At 38.2% G+C, this 21,835-nt stretch overlaps 1 protein-coding gene across 4 annotated transcripts in view; it reads right to left on the bottom strand.

Moving 5' to 3' along the window:
- The window catches only part of NUP153 (nucleoporin 153), a 78,502-nt gene that overhangs the window by 42,419 nt on the left and 14,248 nt on the right, over window positions 1-21,835 (bottom strand). For all 4 annotated transcript variants that reach the window (XM_081827624.1, XM_031032405.2, XM_031032393.2 and 1 more), the window contains exons 2-8: window positions 20,293-20,518; window positions 8,246-8,494; window positions 7,990-8,129; window positions 7,780-7,908; window positions 821-937; window positions 683-727; window positions 521-577 (exon numbers count right to left, since the gene is read on the bottom strand). In XM_081827624.1, the coding sequence (XP_081683750.1) occupies window positions 521-577; window positions 683-727; window positions 821-937; window positions 7,780-7,908; window positions 7,990-8,129; window positions 8,246-8,494; window positions 20,293-20,518 (963 nt within the window). The remainder of the gene's footprint in view (window positions 1-520; window positions 578-682; window positions 728-820; window positions 938-7,779; window positions 7,909-7,989; window positions 8,130-8,245; window positions 8,495-20,292; window positions 20,519-21,835) is intronic.

The raw sequence follows: 21,835 nt of genomic DNA, 5'->3' as shown, positions 1-21,835 counted from the left end.
AAGCTAATTTTAACCAAATAGAACACACGAAGAAGTGTTATCAAGATACTGTAACTTATATTTTGTACTAGTTCCCATACCTTGGAACAGTATTTTGGCTGACTAATGAAAGATCTAGCAATCTGAAATTCTATTACACACAATAGATTTGACATGTTTGTTAAATGAGAGAAGTTTACAACGTTCAATGAGGGTTTTAACTCACTGAACTTCTATGATTACTAAGCACTTCAAGCACTGTTTACTCCTACTTTTATCGGAAGGTAAGAGTTACTCACTGACTACCAAGATGCTGAAGATGGAAATGCCAAATAACCAAAAAATATTGACTGAGCATTTACTGCACTTACAGCACTGTGCTAAGGCAGGCCCTCATAAGAAGCTACAATGTCCAAGTAAAACAATCTTATCTTTCAAACATGTTCCCTAATGACTATCAAATTCAATTTATATATTTACTAACTTAAAAATAAATATAACAAAACTGCTGAAAGTTTAATAAATGCAAAAGAAGTTTTACCCTTTCCCTTTTGGTCTGAAAGTCTGCAGTGGTATCCATTCCACTCCTATCTAGAGGCTGAAAAAGTAAAAATACTATTAGATTGGAAATTTTGAAGAATATGACTTTCATCACCAGTATATAAAAATACATCTCTAAAAAAAGGTTTAAAAATCAACTTACAGAATTCAGGGGAGAAGAAACAATAGATGGAATTCTTTTTGCATCCTGTTAATATTGAAACAGTAACAAAATTAAGATTTTTCACGAAACTCAAATTTTGTCACACATACGCATCTAATTGTGATTCTAAAAATTTACCGCTAGAGGGCTTGACATCTTCTCTAAAGACTGCAATATTCGCCGAGCTGTTGAACTGGTCACACCATAGGATTGTGCATTGAGCTGCTTAGCTTTCATCTGTCTTTTGACTGGTGCCTATAAAGAAAACACTGTATGATTTTTTTGGACTGTAAACTCTAAAGCTCATATTTCAGGAAATGAAAATATTTACAAAACAGAATGGATATCCAAAGAGAAATAGGATTAATGTGGTAATAGCAATTATCTCTAGGTGGTGTCATTAAGCATTAAGCTCAACTTTTTTTCTTTATACCTTTACTTTTACAACCAGAAACAAACAGGATACCACGCACCACGCTACAGATCTGCAGCTATGTTAAATGGGTAAAGTGAGATCACTGGTATAAAGTTTTAGCATTACCTTGAGCCATTTATCCCTGATTTTTTTTTTAAAGATTTTATTTATTTATTTGACAGAGAGAGACCCAGCGAGAGAGGGAACACAAGCAGGGGGAGTGGGAGAGGGAGAAGCAGGCTTCCCGCCGAGCCGGGAGCCCGATGCGGGGCTCGATCCCAGGACCCTGGGATCATGACCTGAGCCGAAGGCAGACGCTTAACGACTGAGCCACCCAGGCGCCCCTAAAACAGGTCTTCTTTGTAGCAGCTAGGCCCTGCCACCACTGTGCTTGGCTGAGTTTACAAATCTGTTGTAACCTGTAGCTTCCCCGTCCCTCCTCTGGCTCTCCTCTCCTGCTAAGCTTTGTTTCCTGGCAGGAATTAAGACCTTCTGCCACTGCCGTAGCTACTGCTGCTGCTGGAACCACCACAGCCACCTTGGTTTCGTGGTTTGGCAAAGTATTGGCCTCCACCACCATAGGGGCAAGAGCTTCTGCCTCCAAAATTTCCTCCTTTCATGGGTCCAAAATTTGAGGACTGACTGTTGTAACTGCCAAAATCATTATAGCTTCCGCCACCTCCAAAGTTGCTTCCATCATTACCAAATCCGTTATAGCCATCCCCACTGCCACCGTATCCACCACCACCTCGACTGCCACCAAAGCCACCTCGACCACTGAAGTTCCCTCCACGACAAAGTTGTCATTCCCACCAAAACCACCTCCACGACCACCACCAAGTTTCCAGAACCACTTTGACCTCTTTGGCTGGATGAAGCACTAGCCATCTCTTGCTTAGAGAGGGCTTTCCTTACTTCACAGTTGTGGCCATTCACAGTATGGTATTTCTAAATGACAATCTTGTCTACAGAGTCATGGTCATCAAATGTTACAAAAGCAAAACCTCTTTTTGCCACTGCCTTGGTCAGTCATGATCTCGATCACTTCAATTTTCCCATACTGTTCAAAATAATCTCTTAGATGATGTTCTTCAGTGTCTTCTTTAATGCCACCAACAAAAATCTTTTTCACAGTTAAGTGGGCACCAGGTCTTTGAGAATCTTCCTTGAGACAGCCCTCTTTGGTTCCACAACTCTTCCATCCACCTTGTGTGGCCTTGCATTCATGGCTGCATCCACTTGGTGTTTGGATCTCTCATTACCACACAGTCCGTAAGCGTTCCCCATTGCTCAAAATGGCTCCTCAGACTCTCATCAGTTTGAAAGCTCAAACCTCTGATGAAGAGCTTCCGCAGCTGTTCAGGCTCTTTGGGAGACTCTGACTTAGACATGATGGCAGTAGGAGGGAAGACTTTAACGATGCTTATTCGGCGGCATCCACGGGCAGAAAGCGGAAATTTAAATTTTTAAACTAACTCATTTCTCAAATTTTGATATAAGAAAAATTTTAAACACTCAAGCTATTTCTTCATGACCTTTAGCTTTCTTAAAATTGGAGTTAAGGAAAACACCTTATAAAGAATAGGTAAGCACCCTTTAATATGTAAGCAATGTTTACAAATTCCAATTAAAACACTTTCTTTTCTCAAGAACGCATTACAACAATCCAATAACCAAGCGACTACCACAAAACAATTTGGCAATGCTTGATATACAGATATTATCACAACTGAAACATAAGCCAGTTTCTACAAATAGCTCATAATATCTGAAAAATTGAACCATAATAACTACTTTATAAATAATGTTTCTCTGATACCAAACACTGATGACATTTTCAGAGTAGCTACAATATTCTCCATTAGTTTTATTAAGAATTTGATGCTCGTTAAGGATTGCTGTTGAGGCCAAAAGCTTTGGCAAAACATGAGGCAACATTAAAATCCTCTAGGAAAATATGATAGTCTGTTCTGTCACTGGATTCTACTGGCCAGTGGCCACTCAGGACCTTAATTCACTAATGAATAAAATGGAACTGAATTAGAGAATCTTTATTTTATCTCCCAGCTCTAACACTCTAGGAAAGGAGTAATAGATTCATCCCAAATGTCAATGATAAACATTTGGAGGCCTGTGCTGAGAAGGATTTTAAGGGTATGTCACGACTTAGCATTAAAAAGTATAAGATTCAATGTAAGAAAGGAAGGAAGAAATAGCAAGAATATACTCTGACTTGGACTATTCTATGAATCATAGGCTTGCATCATTCTTATCTTCTATTAACACGCTTAACTATTATTTTAACTTTAAATAAATGTTTAAAGGAGTAATATGATCCAGTTTAAGCTCTAGAAAAAGCTCCCTGTGTAACTCCAACATCTAGTTAACACTTTCTGAAGTAACAAAATATTGCCCTTCATGAACACTTTCAGAAATAAAACTCCTAATTACTGTTAACTATATACTTGAAATCATCCTCTAATTAGGAAAGCAAGAAACTAAAGACAAGACAAAATCTTAAAATATACTTCTTTCTATGTCCTTGCTGTTTGTTACAGACTATCATTTTCCCACAGACTCCCCTCTCCAAAAGCCCACATACTCTAAGTATAATTATTCTCCATCTTTAAAATGTCAAAATCTGTGAAAGCAAGCACAGTAACATACACAACAAAACAATTTTTATGATCTTCAAAGAACTCTTTTAAGGTAAAACACAGAATGGTGGAATTCACCTTGAATTTATTTTTTTAAAGTTATCAATTTCCACTTGTTCTTTGCTAATACATATGTAAATACAACTGATTTTGTATATTGACCTTGTATCCTGTGATCCTGCTAAGCTCACTCACAAGTTCTGATAACTTTTTTTTTTTTAATTTCTTAGGCTTTTTTTCCTACACAGATAAGCACAATGTCTATGCCTTGCATTTCTTTCTTGCTGCCTAGGACTTGCAGTATAGCATTACGCAGTAGCAGCGCTAACAGACATCCTAGTTCTCTTCCTGCCCTGAGGAGAGTATTCAGTCTTTCACCATTAGTATGACGCTAGCTGAAGATTTTCTATAGATACCATTTAACAGGCTGAGGAGATCCCCATTTATTCCTCGGGCTACAGAAAATTATCATGAACGGACACTGAATCTTGTCAAATGTGTTTTATGCATCTGTGGAGATGTTCATATGGTTTTTATTCTTTAGTTTGTTTACATGGTAGATCACATTAATTTTCAAATGTTGAGCCAACCTTGCATTCCTCGGATAAACCCTACTTTATCAAGAAACAGTATCCTTTTTATATATGCTAGATTCAATTTGCAAATATCTGTAGAGAAGGTTTGGGTCTGTAATTCATTAGAAATATTGGTCTGTGGCTTTCTTGTAATGCCTCTGTCTGGTTTCAGTATCAGGGTAATGTTGGCCTCATAAATACAATGGAAGAGTACCCTCCTATTATATGGAAAAGTTTGCATAGAAATGGTATTCTTTCTTAAATGTTTGGTAGAATTCACCAATGAAGATATCTGAGCCTGGAGTTTTCTTTGCTGGAAGGTATCTTAACTACGTATTCAATTTACTGAATAGACTATTTGGGCTATTATATCTTAGCTAATATCAAATAACATGAAATACTTAGGTATAAATCTAACAAAATATGTGCAAGCTGTGTATGATGAATACTACAAAACACTGATAAAGGAAATTTCAAAAAAACAAATAAATGGAGAGCCATGCTGTGTTCAAGGATTGGGAGATTCAAGTTTATTAAGATGTATATTCTCCCCAAAATTCATCTTCAGACCCAATGCAATCCTAATCAAAATTCCAATAGATTGTAGAAACTGGTAATGTGATTCTAAAATTATGAAAAAGCAAAAGATCTAGGAAAGCCAAAACAAGCTTGTAAAGGAACAAAGTTGGAGGACTCACATTAGTGATTTCAAGATTACCGCGAAGCTATAGTAATCAAGAGAGTTTAGAGTTCGCCAAAGGATACATAGAAATAGAAAATAATAAAAAGTCAAGATGATAATGCCATCTGCCATAAATGTATCATTTATAATATACAGTCAAGCCATATTCATATTAATAATAAAAAGCCAAGCCACATATATGGTCAAGTGATTTTCAAACAAAGATGCAAAGGCAAAGCAATGTAGAATGTATAAACTTTTTCGGTACTAGAAAAATTGGACACCCCTTATGTTTTTGTTTTTTTTAAAGATTTTATTTATTTATTTGACAGAGAGAGAGATAGCGAGAGCAGGAACACAAGCAGGGGGAGTGGGAGAGGGAGAAGCAGACTTCCTGCTGAGCAGGGAGCCTGATGCGGGGCTCGATCCCAGGACCCTGGGATCATGACCTGAGCCGAAGGCAGCCACTTAACCGAATGAGCCACCCAGGCGCCCCTGGACACCCCTTATGTTAAAAAAAAAAAATCTTGATCCCTACCTCATGACATGACACATACCACAGAGAAAAATTAACACAAAACAGGGGCGCCTGGGTGTAGCTCAGTCATTAAGCGTCTGCCTTAGGCTCAGGTCATGATCCCAGGGTCCTGGGATCGAGCCCCGCATCAGGCTTCCCTGCTCAGTGGGAAGCCTGCTTCTCCCTCTCCCACTCCCCTTGCTTGTGTTCCTTCTCTCACTGTGTATCTCTCTGTCAAATAAATAAATAAAATCTTAAAAAACAAAAAAAAATTAACACAAAACAGATCACAAGACTAAATTAAAACCTAAAACTATAAAGCCTCTAGAAAACACAGAAGAAAGTCTGTGACCCTAGCTTAGGCAAAAATGTCATACTACACCAAAAGCATGAACCATGTAAGGAAAAATAAAACATACTGCATGCCATCAAAAGTAAAAAACTTCTCTTCAAAAGACTTAAGCCAGGGAATGGGAGAGGAGGTTTGCACAACATATATCTAATAAAGGACTTAATAAAGGAATAACATACTCTCTCAAAACTCATTAATAAAAAAAACAACCCTATTAAAAAATGGGCAAGGGGAACCTGGGGTAACTCAGCTGGTTGAGTGTCTGACTCTTGATGTTGGCTCAGGTCATGATCTCAGGGTCATGAGATCAAGCCCACACTGGGCTCCTGACTCAGCTGGGAGTCTGCTTGAGTCTCTCCCTCTGCCCCTCCCCACTCTTCACGTGCGTGCACACTCTCTCTAAAAATAAATAAATCTTTTTTTTTTTTGAGATTTTATTTATTTATTTGACAGAGAGAGACACAGTGAGAAAGGGAACACAAGCAAGGGGAGTGGGAGAGGGAGAAGCAGGCTTCCCACGGAGCAGGGAGCCTGATGCGGGGCTCGATCCCAGGACCCTGAGATCATGACCTGAGCAGAAGGTAGACACTTAACCAACTGAGCCACCCACGCACCCCAATAAATAAATCTTTAAAACAAAAAATGGGCAAAAGATTTGAACAGATGTTTCACTAAAGATGATACATTTATGGCAGATAAGCACACAAAATGATGCTCAGTTTCATAAATAAAAACCACAGTTATGTGGAGTTACCACTACATGCCTATTAGAATGGCTAAAATAAAAAAAAACAAAAAACAAAGAACTGATGACAAGTGTTGCCCAGAACATTCACTGCGGAGAATGCAAAGTGGTACCAGCCATTCTGGAAATCAGTGTGGCAATTTATTATAAAGTTTAATGTATACTTACCATAAGACCCAGCGGCCAACTTCTAGGTATTTACCCAAGAGATATGAAAATTTATGTTCATACAAAATGTTCATAACCACTTTAATCACAACTGCCCCAAATCAGAAACAACCCAAGTGTCCTTTCACTAGTGAATGGATAAACAAATTACACCTCAGCAATAAAAGGAACTACTGATAAAGGCAAAAATATGTATTAATCTCAGATGCATTATGCTAAGTAGAACAAGCCATATTCAAAAGGCTAGAAACTGTATTGATTAAATTTCAATGACATTCTGGAAACATCAAAACTACAGGGAAAGAAAACAGATCGGTGGTTGCCAGAGGGTGGAAAGCAGAAAGAGGGGTCAACTACAGAGAGGCATAAGGTAACATTTGGGGTGATGGAAATGTTTATTCAATACTTTGCAGAGTGGGTGCACAACTCTATGTATTCTGTTAAAATTCAATTACTCTAATAAGGGTAAATTTTACTATACATAATTTACACCTCAATTTTTTTTTTTTTTTTTTAAGATTTTATTTATTTATTTGAGACAGAGAGAATGAGAGACAGAGAGCATGAGAGGGAGGAGGGTCAGAGGGAGAAGCAGACTCCCTGCCGAGCAGGGAGCCCGATGCGGGACTCGATCCTGAGACCCCAGGATCATGACCTGAGCCAAAGGCAGTCGCTTAACCAACTGAGCCACCCAGGCGCCCACACCTCAATTTTTTTAAAAAAGAAATATTAACTCCTAAATTAATTCCTAAAGCACAGATGCATATAACACACTCAAAAATGTAATGAATAAATATTCACTTAGGTCTAAAATAATGTTCAGACAGTCCCTAAATGAAAAGAATGTTTCTAATCCACAGTTCTAGCACTTTACCAAAAAAATAACCGAACCACAACTCCATTTGAGGCCCATCAGTTACCTGTCAATTATTATCATTTTTTTTTTTTTTTTTTAAGTTCCCAGTCCTTCTCCTATTCAAACCAACCTGATATGGTGTGTTTCGTAGTTTCGGCTGTCTTACAGCAGCTGCTGCCCCACCATACATTGTTTTTCCAGGATAAAAAGGAGAATCTCCAAGCTGACTTGTTTTAAGGATTGAAGAATTCCCAAGCGACTGCACAGAAACACAACAATAAATTATGAGCAATAAACACTCAAAACCAATGTGATTAAATCAAATCGTATTAGTACTCACAGGGGAAAGTGTTCCAAAGGCAGATAAGTTGAATGCTGGTTTTTTTGAGCTGGTGGCAATGTGCTGTGAGAGTGAGGGAGTACGTTCACCCTCTGGGGACCACAGAGGTGGCAATGAAGTGTTCTTTGTAACAGCTATATCTGAAACAAAAATGTGCACTGCAGAGTAAGAGCACTAATTACAAGAAAATGGAAATTACAAGTCAGAAAAAACCTATCCCATGAAATTTAACTTCACTACCAAATGCCAAGAATACCTTTATCAGAAGCTCTTGAAGAAAAACCACTGGTAGTTGAGATGTTATCATCATCATGCTGAGAGGTAGAATCTTTAATTTCCTTTACAAGGGAAAATCCAGAACTGCCAATTGGGAATGCCGAGGATGTGGAGGGCTGACAGTGTAATGCAGGAGATTCCAACATGGAGAAATTCATATGGCTCCGATGAAGAGAAGGCCTTGTTAATACATCTGGGTAATTTGAAGAAGTACTAGTTGTTGAGGGTTCTTAAAAAAAAAAAAGGCATTAATATTATGAAAATACAGCTTAGAAAAATATCACAACAAAATGGTGTTTAAAAAAACATACTATATAATAAATATAGCTTCGATGCAAGTCACTGAAGCCTCCCATGATAAGCCCAATTTAGGCTATTCTTTAGCCAAACAAGGTGTCATCTAACGGCAATGAACTTACTTAACTTAGTATCAAACCATGTTTCAGGGTTCACATACAACTTCTAAAAGTGCATGGTCCTTTATTTTCCTTGAATTGGTATTATAAAACTTGCTTGTAAAAAATAAAATCAAAGAAGTTATATAAGAAAGTCATGAAACAAAAAGGATGTCTGGTTCCTCCAGACATAACCACTATTAAATCTGTATATCCTCCCAGATATTTTATATGCATACATAAATGTTTTCCCTAATTATATAATCACACCATGCATCCAGTTCTAGGACTTGTTTTTCTGTTTATCAATATAATTGTCTCTATATACAAAGCATTCCCTTTAAAGACCACATTGTATTTTATCATAGTCATTGATTATATTTATGTGATTATTTTCCCAATGCTCCATCAAACAAATATGCACTGATATCTGCATACTTTTCAGGGTATTCTTTTGGATTAATCCATGGTTCTCTAAGAATATGACAGAAACATGAAGACAAATTATTAAACACTTTTAAGCTATCCACAAAAATATCTGATTCTGTAAGCCTAAGTTGGGCCCCTAAAGCTGCCTAAGTATCCAAGGTATGAGATTCAATGGGATGAACATTGATATGTGGAACTGCTGTCTGGACTGGATCAGAGTGCATGCTCATTTTTGCTTATGAGACATACTATGATCCTGTCAAGTTATACTCCCACAAACAGCAAATGACAATGGACATTTCCACCATCCTCTCTAACACTGGATATTAACCTTTCCTGATTTCTGTCAATCTACTATGTCAAACGGCATCATCATTTTATTTGCATTTACTTAAATGAGAGGGATATTGAGCATTCTTCTCTATATTCATTGGTCATTTATATTTCTTCTTTTATTAACTGCTTACTGATACAGTCCCTCTTACTATTAAGATTAGTAAATTCTAATTTTTGATCAGTAAGATACTGTGATATGATCTGAAATATTACAACTAATTTTTCAACTAATTGGTTGAACCTATTCATTTTGTTGATGGTGCCTTTTGCAGTACAGAAAATAACCTGTACCTTGTTTACAAAGACTTTTACCAAGACTATAAGAAATTTAAATTTTTACTCATTTTTTTGGTACTGTACAGTTACTTTTATGTCAGTATAATGTTTAATCTTGAGTCCATCTGGAATCAGTTATGACGTAGTAGTGAACAAATGATTCAGCTTGTTTTCCAAACGGTTAGCCTGTTCATATTCTAAAATAACCTTCTTATATAAGCTATCTTTTAATCACTGATAGAGAAGCCGCCACTACCACAATACTAAATTCCAAAGGCTTTTCACTCCTTTCCCGACTGATATATCTGTACCAGTACTATAATGTTTTACCTACTCTAACTTTGGAACACATTTAGTAACTGTAAAAGTTACTCCAACCTACCCCCCACATTCCCTTTATTCCTTTTCAGATCTCTCTGTTCATCTTCAGGTATATTTTCAAGAATTTTAAAATCATTTGTCAAGTTTACAAAAGACTTACAGTTAGGCTGGAATAACTGGGCCTCCAGACTAGCCCTTCTACTCTAATTTAAATAATTATTAAACTGGACAAAATATGAGACATCTTTCAGACAACAGAAAACAGCACTCAAAAATAGAAAAACTCAGAATAAATAGAAAACTCAAAAAGTGAGCCCTATCATTACCCCGGCTCTCTACCTAGGTATATTTTCGGACCTGGAAGAGAAAACTGGAGTCCAAACAGAACATGACAGGCAGAAATCAGAATGGGGCACTGGACAGTAGAAAACTGGTTAGGGCAGGGCCTTCAAAAGTCCAAATGGGAGTGTCCAGAGAATGAATGGGCTATCCATGCACAGAGTAAGACCATCTAAGGCTTTACCAAATACCAGCTGCTATAGAGTTGAGAAAACAGACACCAGGAGGTGAGCAATGCTAGGGGGCAAGCAGCAGTGCTAAGTACACAGAAGCTACAGTGTGGCCAGAACTTAGAGATCCCTTTTATAAGCACCTCCTTAAAATCCATGGCATTCAGCTGAGATGTTGGAAACGCTTCCCCTTGAGACTAGGGATGATGTCCTAAAAGCCACAGGGGAAACAGTTTGGAGGCTAAAAGCCCTACCACTTTAGGGAACTTAAACACCTTGGACCTTCTAGAGATACACATTAACAAAACATAAAACTAAGTTTACAAAGTTCAAAATGATCACTTAATAACAACTGCCTGCTCAAACAAGAATCAACACTCCTCACGGGAAGGTAACAGCATTCAGAATCTTTACATATATTATTCAAAATGACACTATTTAGGCAGAAACCATTTGATATAACAAAAATGAGATCAATAGTGAGGGGAAAAACAGTCAACAGGAACTGAATATAAGACAGCCAATTTAACTTTAACAAAGCCTTTAAAATAAGTATTTTAGGGGTGCCTGGGTGGCACAGCTGGCTGAGCATCTGACTCTTGGTTTCAGCTCAGGTTGGGATCTCAGGGTTGTGAGATCCAGCCCCATATTGGGCTCTGTGCTCAGCGGGGAGTCTGCTTGAGATTCTCTCCCTCTGCCCATCCCCTTGTGCTCTCTAAATAAGTAAATAAATATTTAAAAAATAAAATAAAGTATTTTAAATATGTTCAAAGTTCCTAATAGACTCGTTAAAATTGATCTGGATCACACTAAAGCTAAAAGTTTTTTGGGTTTTTTTTTTTTTTTTTTAAGATTTTATTTATTTGAGGGCGCGCCTGGGTGGCTCAGTTGGTTAAGCGATTGCCTTTGGCTCAGGTCATGATCCTGGAGTCCTGGGATCGAGTCCCACATGGGGCTCCCTGCTCAGCAGGGAGTCTGCTTCTTCCTCTGACCCTCCCCCCTCTCATGTGCTCTCTCTCATTCTCTCTCACTCAAATAAATAAATAAAATTTTTAAAAAAGATTTTATTTATTTGAGAGAGGGCATGAGTGGGGGAGGCGCAGAGGGAAAAGCAGACTCCCTGGAGCAGGGAGCCCCAATGTGTGGGGCTCCATCCCAGGACCCTGAGATCATAACCTGAGCCAAAGGCAGACGCTTAACCAACTGAGCCACCCAGGTGCCCCCAGTTAAAAGATTTTAAAAAGGGAAGTGCTATCATGCCCAGCATTATTTTACTACTGACTTTTCCTTTTGTTCAGGTCTCCGTTATGTCCCTCAACAGAACTTAAAAGAATTTCTTCTTCTAGAGTACTATACACTCCTTGTTAAGTTTATTTCTATATATTTTTGTGGTTTGATATTATAAATGGGATCCTTTCTTCCTTCATACTTTCTAACTGGTTACTGTTTAAATAAGAGTTATTGGGTTTTGGGGCGCCTGGGTGGCTCAGCTGGTTAAGCAGCTGCCTTCGGCTCACGTCATGATCCTGGAGTCCCGGGATCGAGTCCCGCATCGGGCTCCCTGCTCGGCGGGGAGCCTGCTTCTCCCTCTCCCTCTACTGCTCCCCTGCTTGTGCTCTCTCTGTCAAATAAATAAAATCTTTAAAAAAAAGAGTTATTGGGTTTTTTTCCTATATTAACTTAGTGATTAATTTCTACAATTCTCTTATTCTAACAAGTTTTGTTTTGTTTTGTTTTTTTTAATCAATTGGCTTAGGTTTTCTGGGTATTACTGGCAAGGAAGGATCATTTTGCCTCCTTCTTCCCAGTACTTACACATATACATACATCCTCTATAATTACATCTTTAATATCTAGAAGTAGTGATGATGGGCTTCCAATTTATACCTGATAATGGGAATGTTTCTAATGTTTCACCATAACGTGATTCTGGCCTCTGGATGACTAACATGTTAAGGAAGTGGTGGTCTCCAATTTCTAAATGAAATAAAGAAGAATGGACTTAAAGTTCTAGCAAATGCCTCTTAAGTATCTACCAGAAAGAAAAAAAACTGTAAGATTGTTTCACCTATAAATATGCTAAATTATATTAATAAGTCCCTCATGATGAACGATTCCTTACATCCCAAGATTAACTCTTCCCAGTAAGAAGATTCTGCTATTCTTTAATGTGCTGCTGGACTGTATTTGCTACTCTGTAATTTTCTTCCCAAAAGTATGTCTTCAAAAATACTTCACAGCATAAGCAATACAAAACAATTCTGGATTAGTTTCAAGGTATTCTTATGCAAAAAATAAGATGCAGATAAAAACACTTAACTAGGACTAGGAGGAAACACCAACTTAATAAAAGCCATATATGAAAAACTCACAGCTAACATCAAACCCAGTGGTGAAAGACGGAGATTCTCCTCTAAAATCAGGAACAAGACAAGGATACCTGCTCTACCCACTTCTTTTTAACCCAGTACTGGAAGCTCTGGCCAGAGTTGTAAGGCAAACAGAAGAAAGATACCCAAATTGGAAAGGAAGAAGTAAAATATCCTATTCACAAATGATATAGCTTATATGCAGAAACTCCTAAATATTACACACACACACACACACACACACACACACCCCACCCCCCGCTGGAATAAACAAATTGAGCAAAGTAGCAGATTACAAAATCAATACACAAAAATGAGTTGTGTTTCTATACACTAACAATGTGCATTCTGAAAAGTAAAATAAGAAAATAATTCCAGGGGTGGCTGGGTGGCTCAGTGGGTTAAATGTCTGCCTTCAGCTCAGGTCATGATCCTGGAGGCCCCTGGATCAAGCCCTGCATCCGGTTCCTCCCCTCCCCCGCTCAGCTCAGTGGGGAGTCTGCTTCTCCCTCTGCCCCTCACCCTACTCTCCTGCTTTCTCTCTAATAAGTAAATAAAATCTTAAAAAAAAAAAAAGAAAAAGAAAAGTTCCATTAACAATAGCATCGGAAAGAATAAAACACTTAGAAATTAACCAAAAGAGGGGCACCTGGGGGGCTCAGTGGGTTAAGCGTCTGCCTTCAGCTCTGGTCATGACCCCAGGGTCCTGGGATCAAGCCCCGCATCGGGCTCCCTGCTCAGCCAGGAGCCTGCTTCTCCCTCTCCCTCTGCTGCTCCCCCTGCTTATGCTCTCTCACATGCTCTTTTTCTGTCAAATAAATAAAATCTTAAAAAAAAAAATCACTATTCATGAAAAACCATACTTTAAAAATCCAATAGAACATTTAAATTGTTTTATATGTAGTAATTTCTTATCAAGCTCACTCCAGTTAAGACAGCTATGGGGTAGAGTCTGAAAATCTACCGGTATTAACAGTTAAGCTTGTATTATTTCAATTTCTCTGCAGTCAGAACACACATACATAAAGATTAAAATGTTTCTTAGGGTATTTAGTATTCTAATTTTGTAGTATATTAGATCATAAAACTGTTTTTTACTTATCCCATTCTCTCATCCCTGCATCAGTTTATCCTATAGGATAAAAGGGGACAATTTTCTAGCTATTGGCAGACATCCGCTAAATCTAGTCTACACAGAAACTACGAAGGAAAAAGAAATCTACTATGACCTACTTCTACTTGAAGGCATGATGCTAACAGCAATGGTACTTTTTAATACTTACAGAGCTTCTTTCCGCCCAAAACCAAGCCCAAAAGACATAGTTTGGGATAAGACTAAACAAGGCCATGTCATCTACAGATTTATATCAGCCACACATGCTCAGTTTCTAAGAGTATACCTTTAATCGCATGGTATCAATTAGACAAAGCAGTCTACAACTTCAATCTACTGTTGACTAGCGTACTAGATATGCCATTGTGGAGTCTTTCAGAGGCCTGAACTCATAACTGACTCAATGAAACCTGTACATTATTTCAGATTCCACTAACCTAGCAGAAGAAATCCAGACACGCAAAGGCTCACCATCATTAAGACAGTCAACACAACGAAGTACACAGGCAGAAAGCTGCAGACAACAGATTTTAAATGGGCCACAGATTCCATAACTGTTCTTACTGCCCTGTACTATTTGAAGAATGCACAATACCCTCCAGCTCTAGTTACTATTAATATAAAAGTTATACTGGTAGAATTGAGTAAACAACATTCAGGACTGCTTTAAGCTTTCAATTATTTTAAGCTTTCTATAATTTGACACCACTTTAAGAGCAGATAGTTCTAAGTTGTTTTTTGAGAATGCACTGTCGGGGCGCCTGGGTGGCTCAGTCGGTTAAGTGGCTGCCTTCGGCTCAGATCATGATCCCAGGGTCCTGGGATCGAGCCCCACATCGGGTTCCCTGCTCGGCAGGAAGCCTGCTTCTCCCTCTCCCACTCCCCCTGCTTGTGTTCCCTCTCTCGCTGTGTCTCTCTCTGTCAAATAAATAAATAAAATCTTTAAAAAAAAAAAAAAGAATGCACTGTCAAATTCAAATGTCATGTTTGAGAGTAAACAGTTCTTTATCTAGTAAGATAATATTCATCACACTGGGGAGTTATCAGTGGTACTTTAAATCACACATTATGTGATTACAACTACTGAATAATGCAATAAATACTGTGAGAAAAGAACTACCTGGAACTAACAAAGTTTAAGATAGGAGCAGGATTGGGGCACGTGGGTGGCTCAGTTGGTTAAAGGTCTGCCTTTGGCTCAGGTCATGATCCACAGCCCCTCATCGGGTTCCCTGCTCAGGGGGGGAGCCTGCTTTTCCCTTTCTCTGCCCCTCCCCACCGCTCGTGCTGTCTCTCTCTCAAATAAATACATAAAATCTTTATAAAAAAATCTTTAAAAAAAAAAGACAGGAGCAGGGTTCAGATCTAAGATAAGAATGAGGTGGGAAATGCTATCAAGTTCCTGAAATTAGTATCAAGAAGCGGCTCACAATTTGCTTCTACATAATTAGAGGAGTTAGGGTGGGAAAGTGGGTAAGTGTGGGAAGAGAGAAAACAAGATCAGTCATAAGTTGGTTGTCTTTGAAGCTGGGTAATGGGTACATGGGGGTTTCACTGCACTATCCTCCTTACTTGCGCAGTTTAAAATCTTCCATAGTAATTTTAGAAGCTAACTCACAGAGGTATGTATACTATACATGTAACAGAAAAGCTAGGATATAAACTTAATAACATAATGAATAAAATCCAAGTTGGAACTGACCTTGGCACACCACTAAATTAATTCCATTATTTTGATGAAAATACACAAAAAAGAACTTTATAGATATAAAATGAGAAACACTCCATTTATCTCGCACCTGAACTAAATTAATTCTTCAAGTTAGTTAATCCTCAAAAGTACACTCATTAAGATGGAAAAGAGTGTCAGTCACTGTGGATATAGGCTGGAGAACACCAGAAGTCTCTAATGAAAAGAGAAACCAGGGTCCCCTTCAATGCCCATGAAAAAAAAATGACATGGAGGCAATCAGCACAGACCTATTAGATTAAGCCTCAAGGCGGTTGTTGATAATGTATTTGAAAGAAATCTGTCCCAAGTATAGATATTTAGAACTTCCTAAGTTATTCTAATAAAAAATAAGCAAACATTTAAAGACTAAGCCAAATCGAGTATTACTAAGAAAACAGGTAAGCCATTTGTCCACACTGGTAATTATTTTTTTCAGGCCTATTTCATTGTCACTATATTTCACGACAAGCCAATCAGGCAGGAAAAGGTGGTTACTATGTCCACCAAAATTAACAGGCCATACACCCACATTAATTATTTAGGCAAGACAAGACTTCAACACAGCGTTAGGAAACTTTTATAATTATAAATAAGCTAAAACATGTTGTGAAAGAAAAAATATATATACAGAAAGAAACATATGGAGAGAGAAACCAGACTTCATCAAAATTAAAAACTTTAGTGCTTCAAAGGACACCATCAAGAAGGTAAAAAAGACAATCCACAGAGGGGGGAAAATATCTGCAAACCCTATACTGATAAGGGACTTATATCCAGAATATATAAAGACCTCTTCCAATTCAACAACAGAAAGACAAATAACCCAATTAAAAATGGAAAAAGGTGGGGGGAGGGGGGATTGGTTAGCCCGGTGATGGGTATTAAGGAGGGCACGTACTGCATGGAGCACTGGGTGTTATACAAAAACAATGGATCGTGGATCACTACATCAAAAACTAATGATGTATTGTACGGTGACTAACATAACATAATAAAATTAAAAAAGGAAAAAGGAGATGCAAATAGCCATTTCTCCAAAGATATACAAACAACCAATAAGCATATGGTATGATGCTCAGTGTTATTAGTTATCCTGGAAATGCAAATCAAAACCACAAGATACCACTTCAACCCACTAGAAGAGCTATAATAAAAAAAATTAAAGGGGTGCCTGGCTGGGTCAGTCAGAGGAACATGTGGCTCTTGATCTCAGGGTCATGAGTTCAAGCCCCATGTTAGGTGCAGAGATTACAAAAAATAAAAAATAAACTTTAAAAAAACATTTATAAATGGAAAATATTGGTGAGGGTGTAAAGAAATTGTAATCTTCATACACTGTGGGTGGGAAGGCAAGATGGTACAGCCACTTTGGAAAACAATTATTCCTCAAAATGTTAAAATTACCATGTGACCTAGCAATTCTACTCCTAGGTATACACACAAGAAAAAACACAGCCACACAAAACCTTGCACATGAATATTCATGGCGGCAGTATTCATAATGTTCAAGAAGTGGAAAAACCCAAATGTCCATTAACTAATGAATGGATAAACAGAATGTAGTTTTATCCATACCATGGAATATTGCCTGGCAATAAAAAGAAATGAAGTTCTGATGCATGCCAGGACATGGGCGAACCTTGAAAACATTATGCTAAATGAAGTAAGCCAGTCACAAAGGACCACATATTCTGTGACTCCATTTATATGAAACGTCCAGTCTAGGCAAATCTACAGAGAGACAAAGACAAATCAGTGGTTGCCTGGGATGGGGAATGACTACTAATGGGTGTAGGATTTGGGGGTTGTTATAAGGATGGTGATGAAAACGTCCTAAAACTGACTGTGGTGATGGCTGAACAACTCTGTGAGTATATTTAAAGCCACTGAATTGAACACTTTTATCTTTTTAAATTTTGGAGTATAGGTTCACACACAACATTAGTTTCAGGTGTACAACATAGTGATTCAACAAGTTTATACATTATGCGATGCTCACAAGTATAGCTCCCATCTGTCACCATAAAACACTATTACGATATCATTGACTATATTCCCTATGCTGTGCCTTTCATCCCCGTGATTTACTCCATAATTAGAAGCCTGTATCTCCCGCCCAACTTTACCTATTTGCCCACCTCCCTAGACCCTCCCCTCTGGAAACCATCAGTTTGTTTGTTCTCTGTATTTATAATTTTTTTTTTTTAAAGATTTTATTTATTTATTTGAGAGAGAGAGAGAGAGCATGAGAGGGGGAGGGTCAGAGGGAGAAGCAGACTCCCTGCTGAGCAAGGAGCCCGATGCGGGACTCGATCCTGGGACTCCAGGATCATGACCTGAGCCGAAGGCAGTCGCCTAACCAACTGAGCCACCCAGGCGCCCTGTATTTATAATTCTGATCCTGCTTTCTGTTTATTCATCTGTTTTTTTAGATTCCACATGACTGAAATCATATGGTTTTGTCTCTCTCAACTCTCTGACTTATTTCACTTAGCACAATACCCTCTAGGTCCATCCATGTTGTTGCAAATGGCAAGATCTCATCCTTTTTTATGGTCACGTACCATTACTCTGTGTGTGTGTGTGTGTGTGTGTGTGTTCCACATCTTCCTCACCCATTCGTCTTATCGATGGACACTCAGATTGCTTCCATATCTTGGCTGTTATAAACAATGCTGTAATAAACATAGCAGTGCATTTATCTTTTAGATTAGTGTTTTCTTCTTCTTTAAATACCCAGTAGTGGAATTATTGGATCATATGGTAATTCTATTTTTAGTTTTCTGAGGAACCTCCACCTCCACAACGTTTTCCACAGTGGCTGTACCAATTTACACTCCCACCAACAGTGTACGAGGTTTCCCTTTTCTCCAAATTCTTGCCAACACTTATTTGCCTTTTTGATTTTAGCCATTTTGACAGGTTTAAGGTGATCTCATATTGGTTTTGATTTTCATTTCTCTGATGATGAGTGATGATGAGCATCTTTTCGTATGTCTGTTGGCTATCTTTAGATCTTCTTTGGAAAAATGTCTACCCAGATCCTACGTCCATTTTTTAATTGGAATGTTTGGAGTTTTTTGGTGTTGAATTGATGAAGTTCTTTATATATTTTGGACATTAACCCCTTACTGGATGTATCATTTGCAAATATCTTCTCCCATTCAAGCAGGTTACCTTTTTGTTTTGTTGATTGTTTCCTTCGCTGTGTAAAGGCTTTTTATTTTGATGTAGTCCCAACAGTTTATTTTTGCTTTTGTTTCCCTTGCCTCAGGAGACATATCTAGAAAAATGTTCCTATGGTCGATGTCAGAGAAATTACTGCCTATGCTCTCTTCTAGGATTTTTATGGTTGTAGATCTCCATTTAGATCTTTAATCCATTCTGAGTTTATTTTTTTGTATGGTGTTAGAAAGTGGTCCGGTTTCATTCTTTTACACTGAACTGTACACTTTATTTATTTATTTTTTTTAAAGATTTTATTTATTTATTTGAGAGAGAGAATGAGAGAGAGAGAGTACATGAGAGGGGGGAGGGTCAGAGGGAGAAGCAGGCTCCCCGCCGAGCAGGGAGCCCGATGCAGGACTCAATTCCGGGACTCCAGGACCATGACCTGAGCCGAAGGCAGTCACCCAACCGACTGAGCCACCCAGGCGCCCTGAACTGTACACTTTAAATGGGTATGTGAACTGTATCTCAAGAAAGCTGTAAAAACTACATACAGTGAAATGACAGTAATATTTCCAAATATGCCATATTCGTAGGTTATACTGAAGCTACTGAATATTTGTAAACCCCATCAAAATGCTGTAAGAGGATCCAAAAACGTTCAAGCTGTTAAAATGCAGGATCACTTAATTCTTTTTTTTTTTTTTTAAAGATTTTATTTATTTATTTGAGAGAGAGAATGAGATAGAGAGCATGAGAGGGGGGAGGGTCAGAGGGAGAAGCAGACTCCCTGCCGAGCAGGGAGCCCGATGCGGGACTCGATCCCGGGACTCCAGGATCATGACCTGAGCCGAAGGCAGTCGCCCAACCGACTGAGCCACCCAGGCGCCCAGGATCACTTAATTCTAAGACCAATGACCCGGCTGAGCTTGCTGCAGAAAGGACAGGAGCCAGCTGTGGTTATACTGCACCTAAATTCTAGTGCTGGGGAGGCATCAGCACAGTTTCACCGTAACAATTAACACTTACACAGTGTTCCCTTAGTGCCAGGACCCATTAGAAGGGCGTCACATCTACTGTTCTCAAAACAATTTATGAGGATACTGAGGAGAAAATAGACGCTCTTGTCCAAAAAGCCATATGACAGTTGATGGTCTGAAAATTCAAAAACCAAGTCTAACCCCAGAGCTTGCATTCTTAACTGATATATCAACCTCCCTTACTTAACAAAAAGCTGATAAATAACTCATTTGAACCTGATCATCACCCTCCTCCTACATGGTTTATATACTACCCAATGAGATTTACAACAGCAAGGTAATATAAAGAGATTTATGAAAACCTATCACACGTAACAAAATATTCATATTCTATGTACCTTCTGTATTACTGACTGTTGGCTCAGGAGTGATTCTCCCATCATGAATATTAGGGCTCTCCTCATCGGCATATACCAGATGATCATCTTCTCTATTTTCTGGCCACTGTGGTACCTCTCTTGTGTCTGTTGAGCAGCTGCATACATCTTCATTCTTGTTGAAGTATCTTTGTAGCCATCCTGGCACAATGTTCTTAACAGATTCTGTAACCCTGCTAAGAATGCCCTGTTGGAGGAAGAAATACATAAAGCAGTTTTAGAAATTTATCTTTTTAAATATGTACCTAATTACAGAAAGCCGTATCAATCAAAACATGACTACTTCCAACAAAGTTTCCTGAAGTTCAGTTGAGTTAATGCTGACATGATGGTATTTTACAAATTTTATAGACATTATGAAATTCCTACTTTTTTCTTTCCTCCATATGCAGACATCCATGAGTCAATAACTGCCCCAAATGGCCTCATATTCTAACCCTTAAAAATTCCTACAGACCATCAAATAAGCCATATACTTTTTAGATTGAGTAATAAGATAATGCACTAAAATATTATAATCCCAGAGAAAAGGCATCTATTTTGATTCTAGCATATTAAAAGAAGTAACACTTCCTTTCCAACCAGGGCCCGGCAGAATGGCTCCTGCAAAGAAGGGTGGCAAGAAGGGCCGTTCTGCCATCAACGAAGTAGTGACCAGAGAATACACCATCAATATCCACAAGTGCATCCACAGAGTGGGCACAGAAAGCGTGCCCCTCAGGCACTCAAAGAGATCCGGAAATGTGCCATGAAGGAGATGGGAATTCCAGATGTGCACATCGACACCAGGTTCCACAAAGCTGTCTGGACCAAAGGAATACGGAATGGTCCATAACCATACCCATGCGCCGTTGTCCAGAAAATGTAACGAGGACGAAGTTTCACCAAACAAACTCTATACGTTGGTTACCTATGTACCTGTCACCATTTTCAAAAATCTAGTTAATGTGGATGAGAACTAATCGCTGATTGTCAAATAAAGGTATAAAACTGCAAAAAAAAAAAAAAAAAACAACATAAACAATACCTTCAACAGCTTCCTCAAGCAATTATTTTATTGCACATTAAGAAAAAAATTGGACAAATAAAAATGAGGTTTTTAAAGACATATAACAATCCAACATAATAAACTCAATAAATAACCTAAGATTTTTTTTATGGGAAAATTTTGTTACATCAAATGTTGTCTGAAGATCTAAGGAATTAATTTTATTATGACAACTATTAAAGGGAGGGAAAAAAGGTGGTACAACAACTATCAGTACTATTAACATTTATTGTGGCTTTGCTATGTGCCAGGCACTGTTCTAAGTAGTTTATACATTTTAATTGAATCCTCACAATAATTTTATGAAGCTAATATTAATAATGTCACTTTATGGATGAAGAGAGACAGTGAAGTTTTAAGTAACTTGCCTAAGGTACAAACACTACCACTATGGTTTATCTAGGGATAAAGTAAGGGAAGGGCTTTGGGACTGGTAGGACCTAGGATAAAGTTTGA

Source organism: Leptonychotes weddellii, chromosome 8, assembly GCF_054177405.1.
Source record: "Leptonychotes weddellii isolate Sample4059 chromosome 8, ASM5417740v2, whole genome shotgun sequence".
NCBI lineage: Eukaryota > Metazoa > Chordata > Mammalia > Carnivora > Phocidae > Leptonychotes > Leptonychotes weddellii.
Note: the sequence above shows the minus strand (reverse complement) of the source record. Positions and strands in the feature narration are given on the sequence as shown.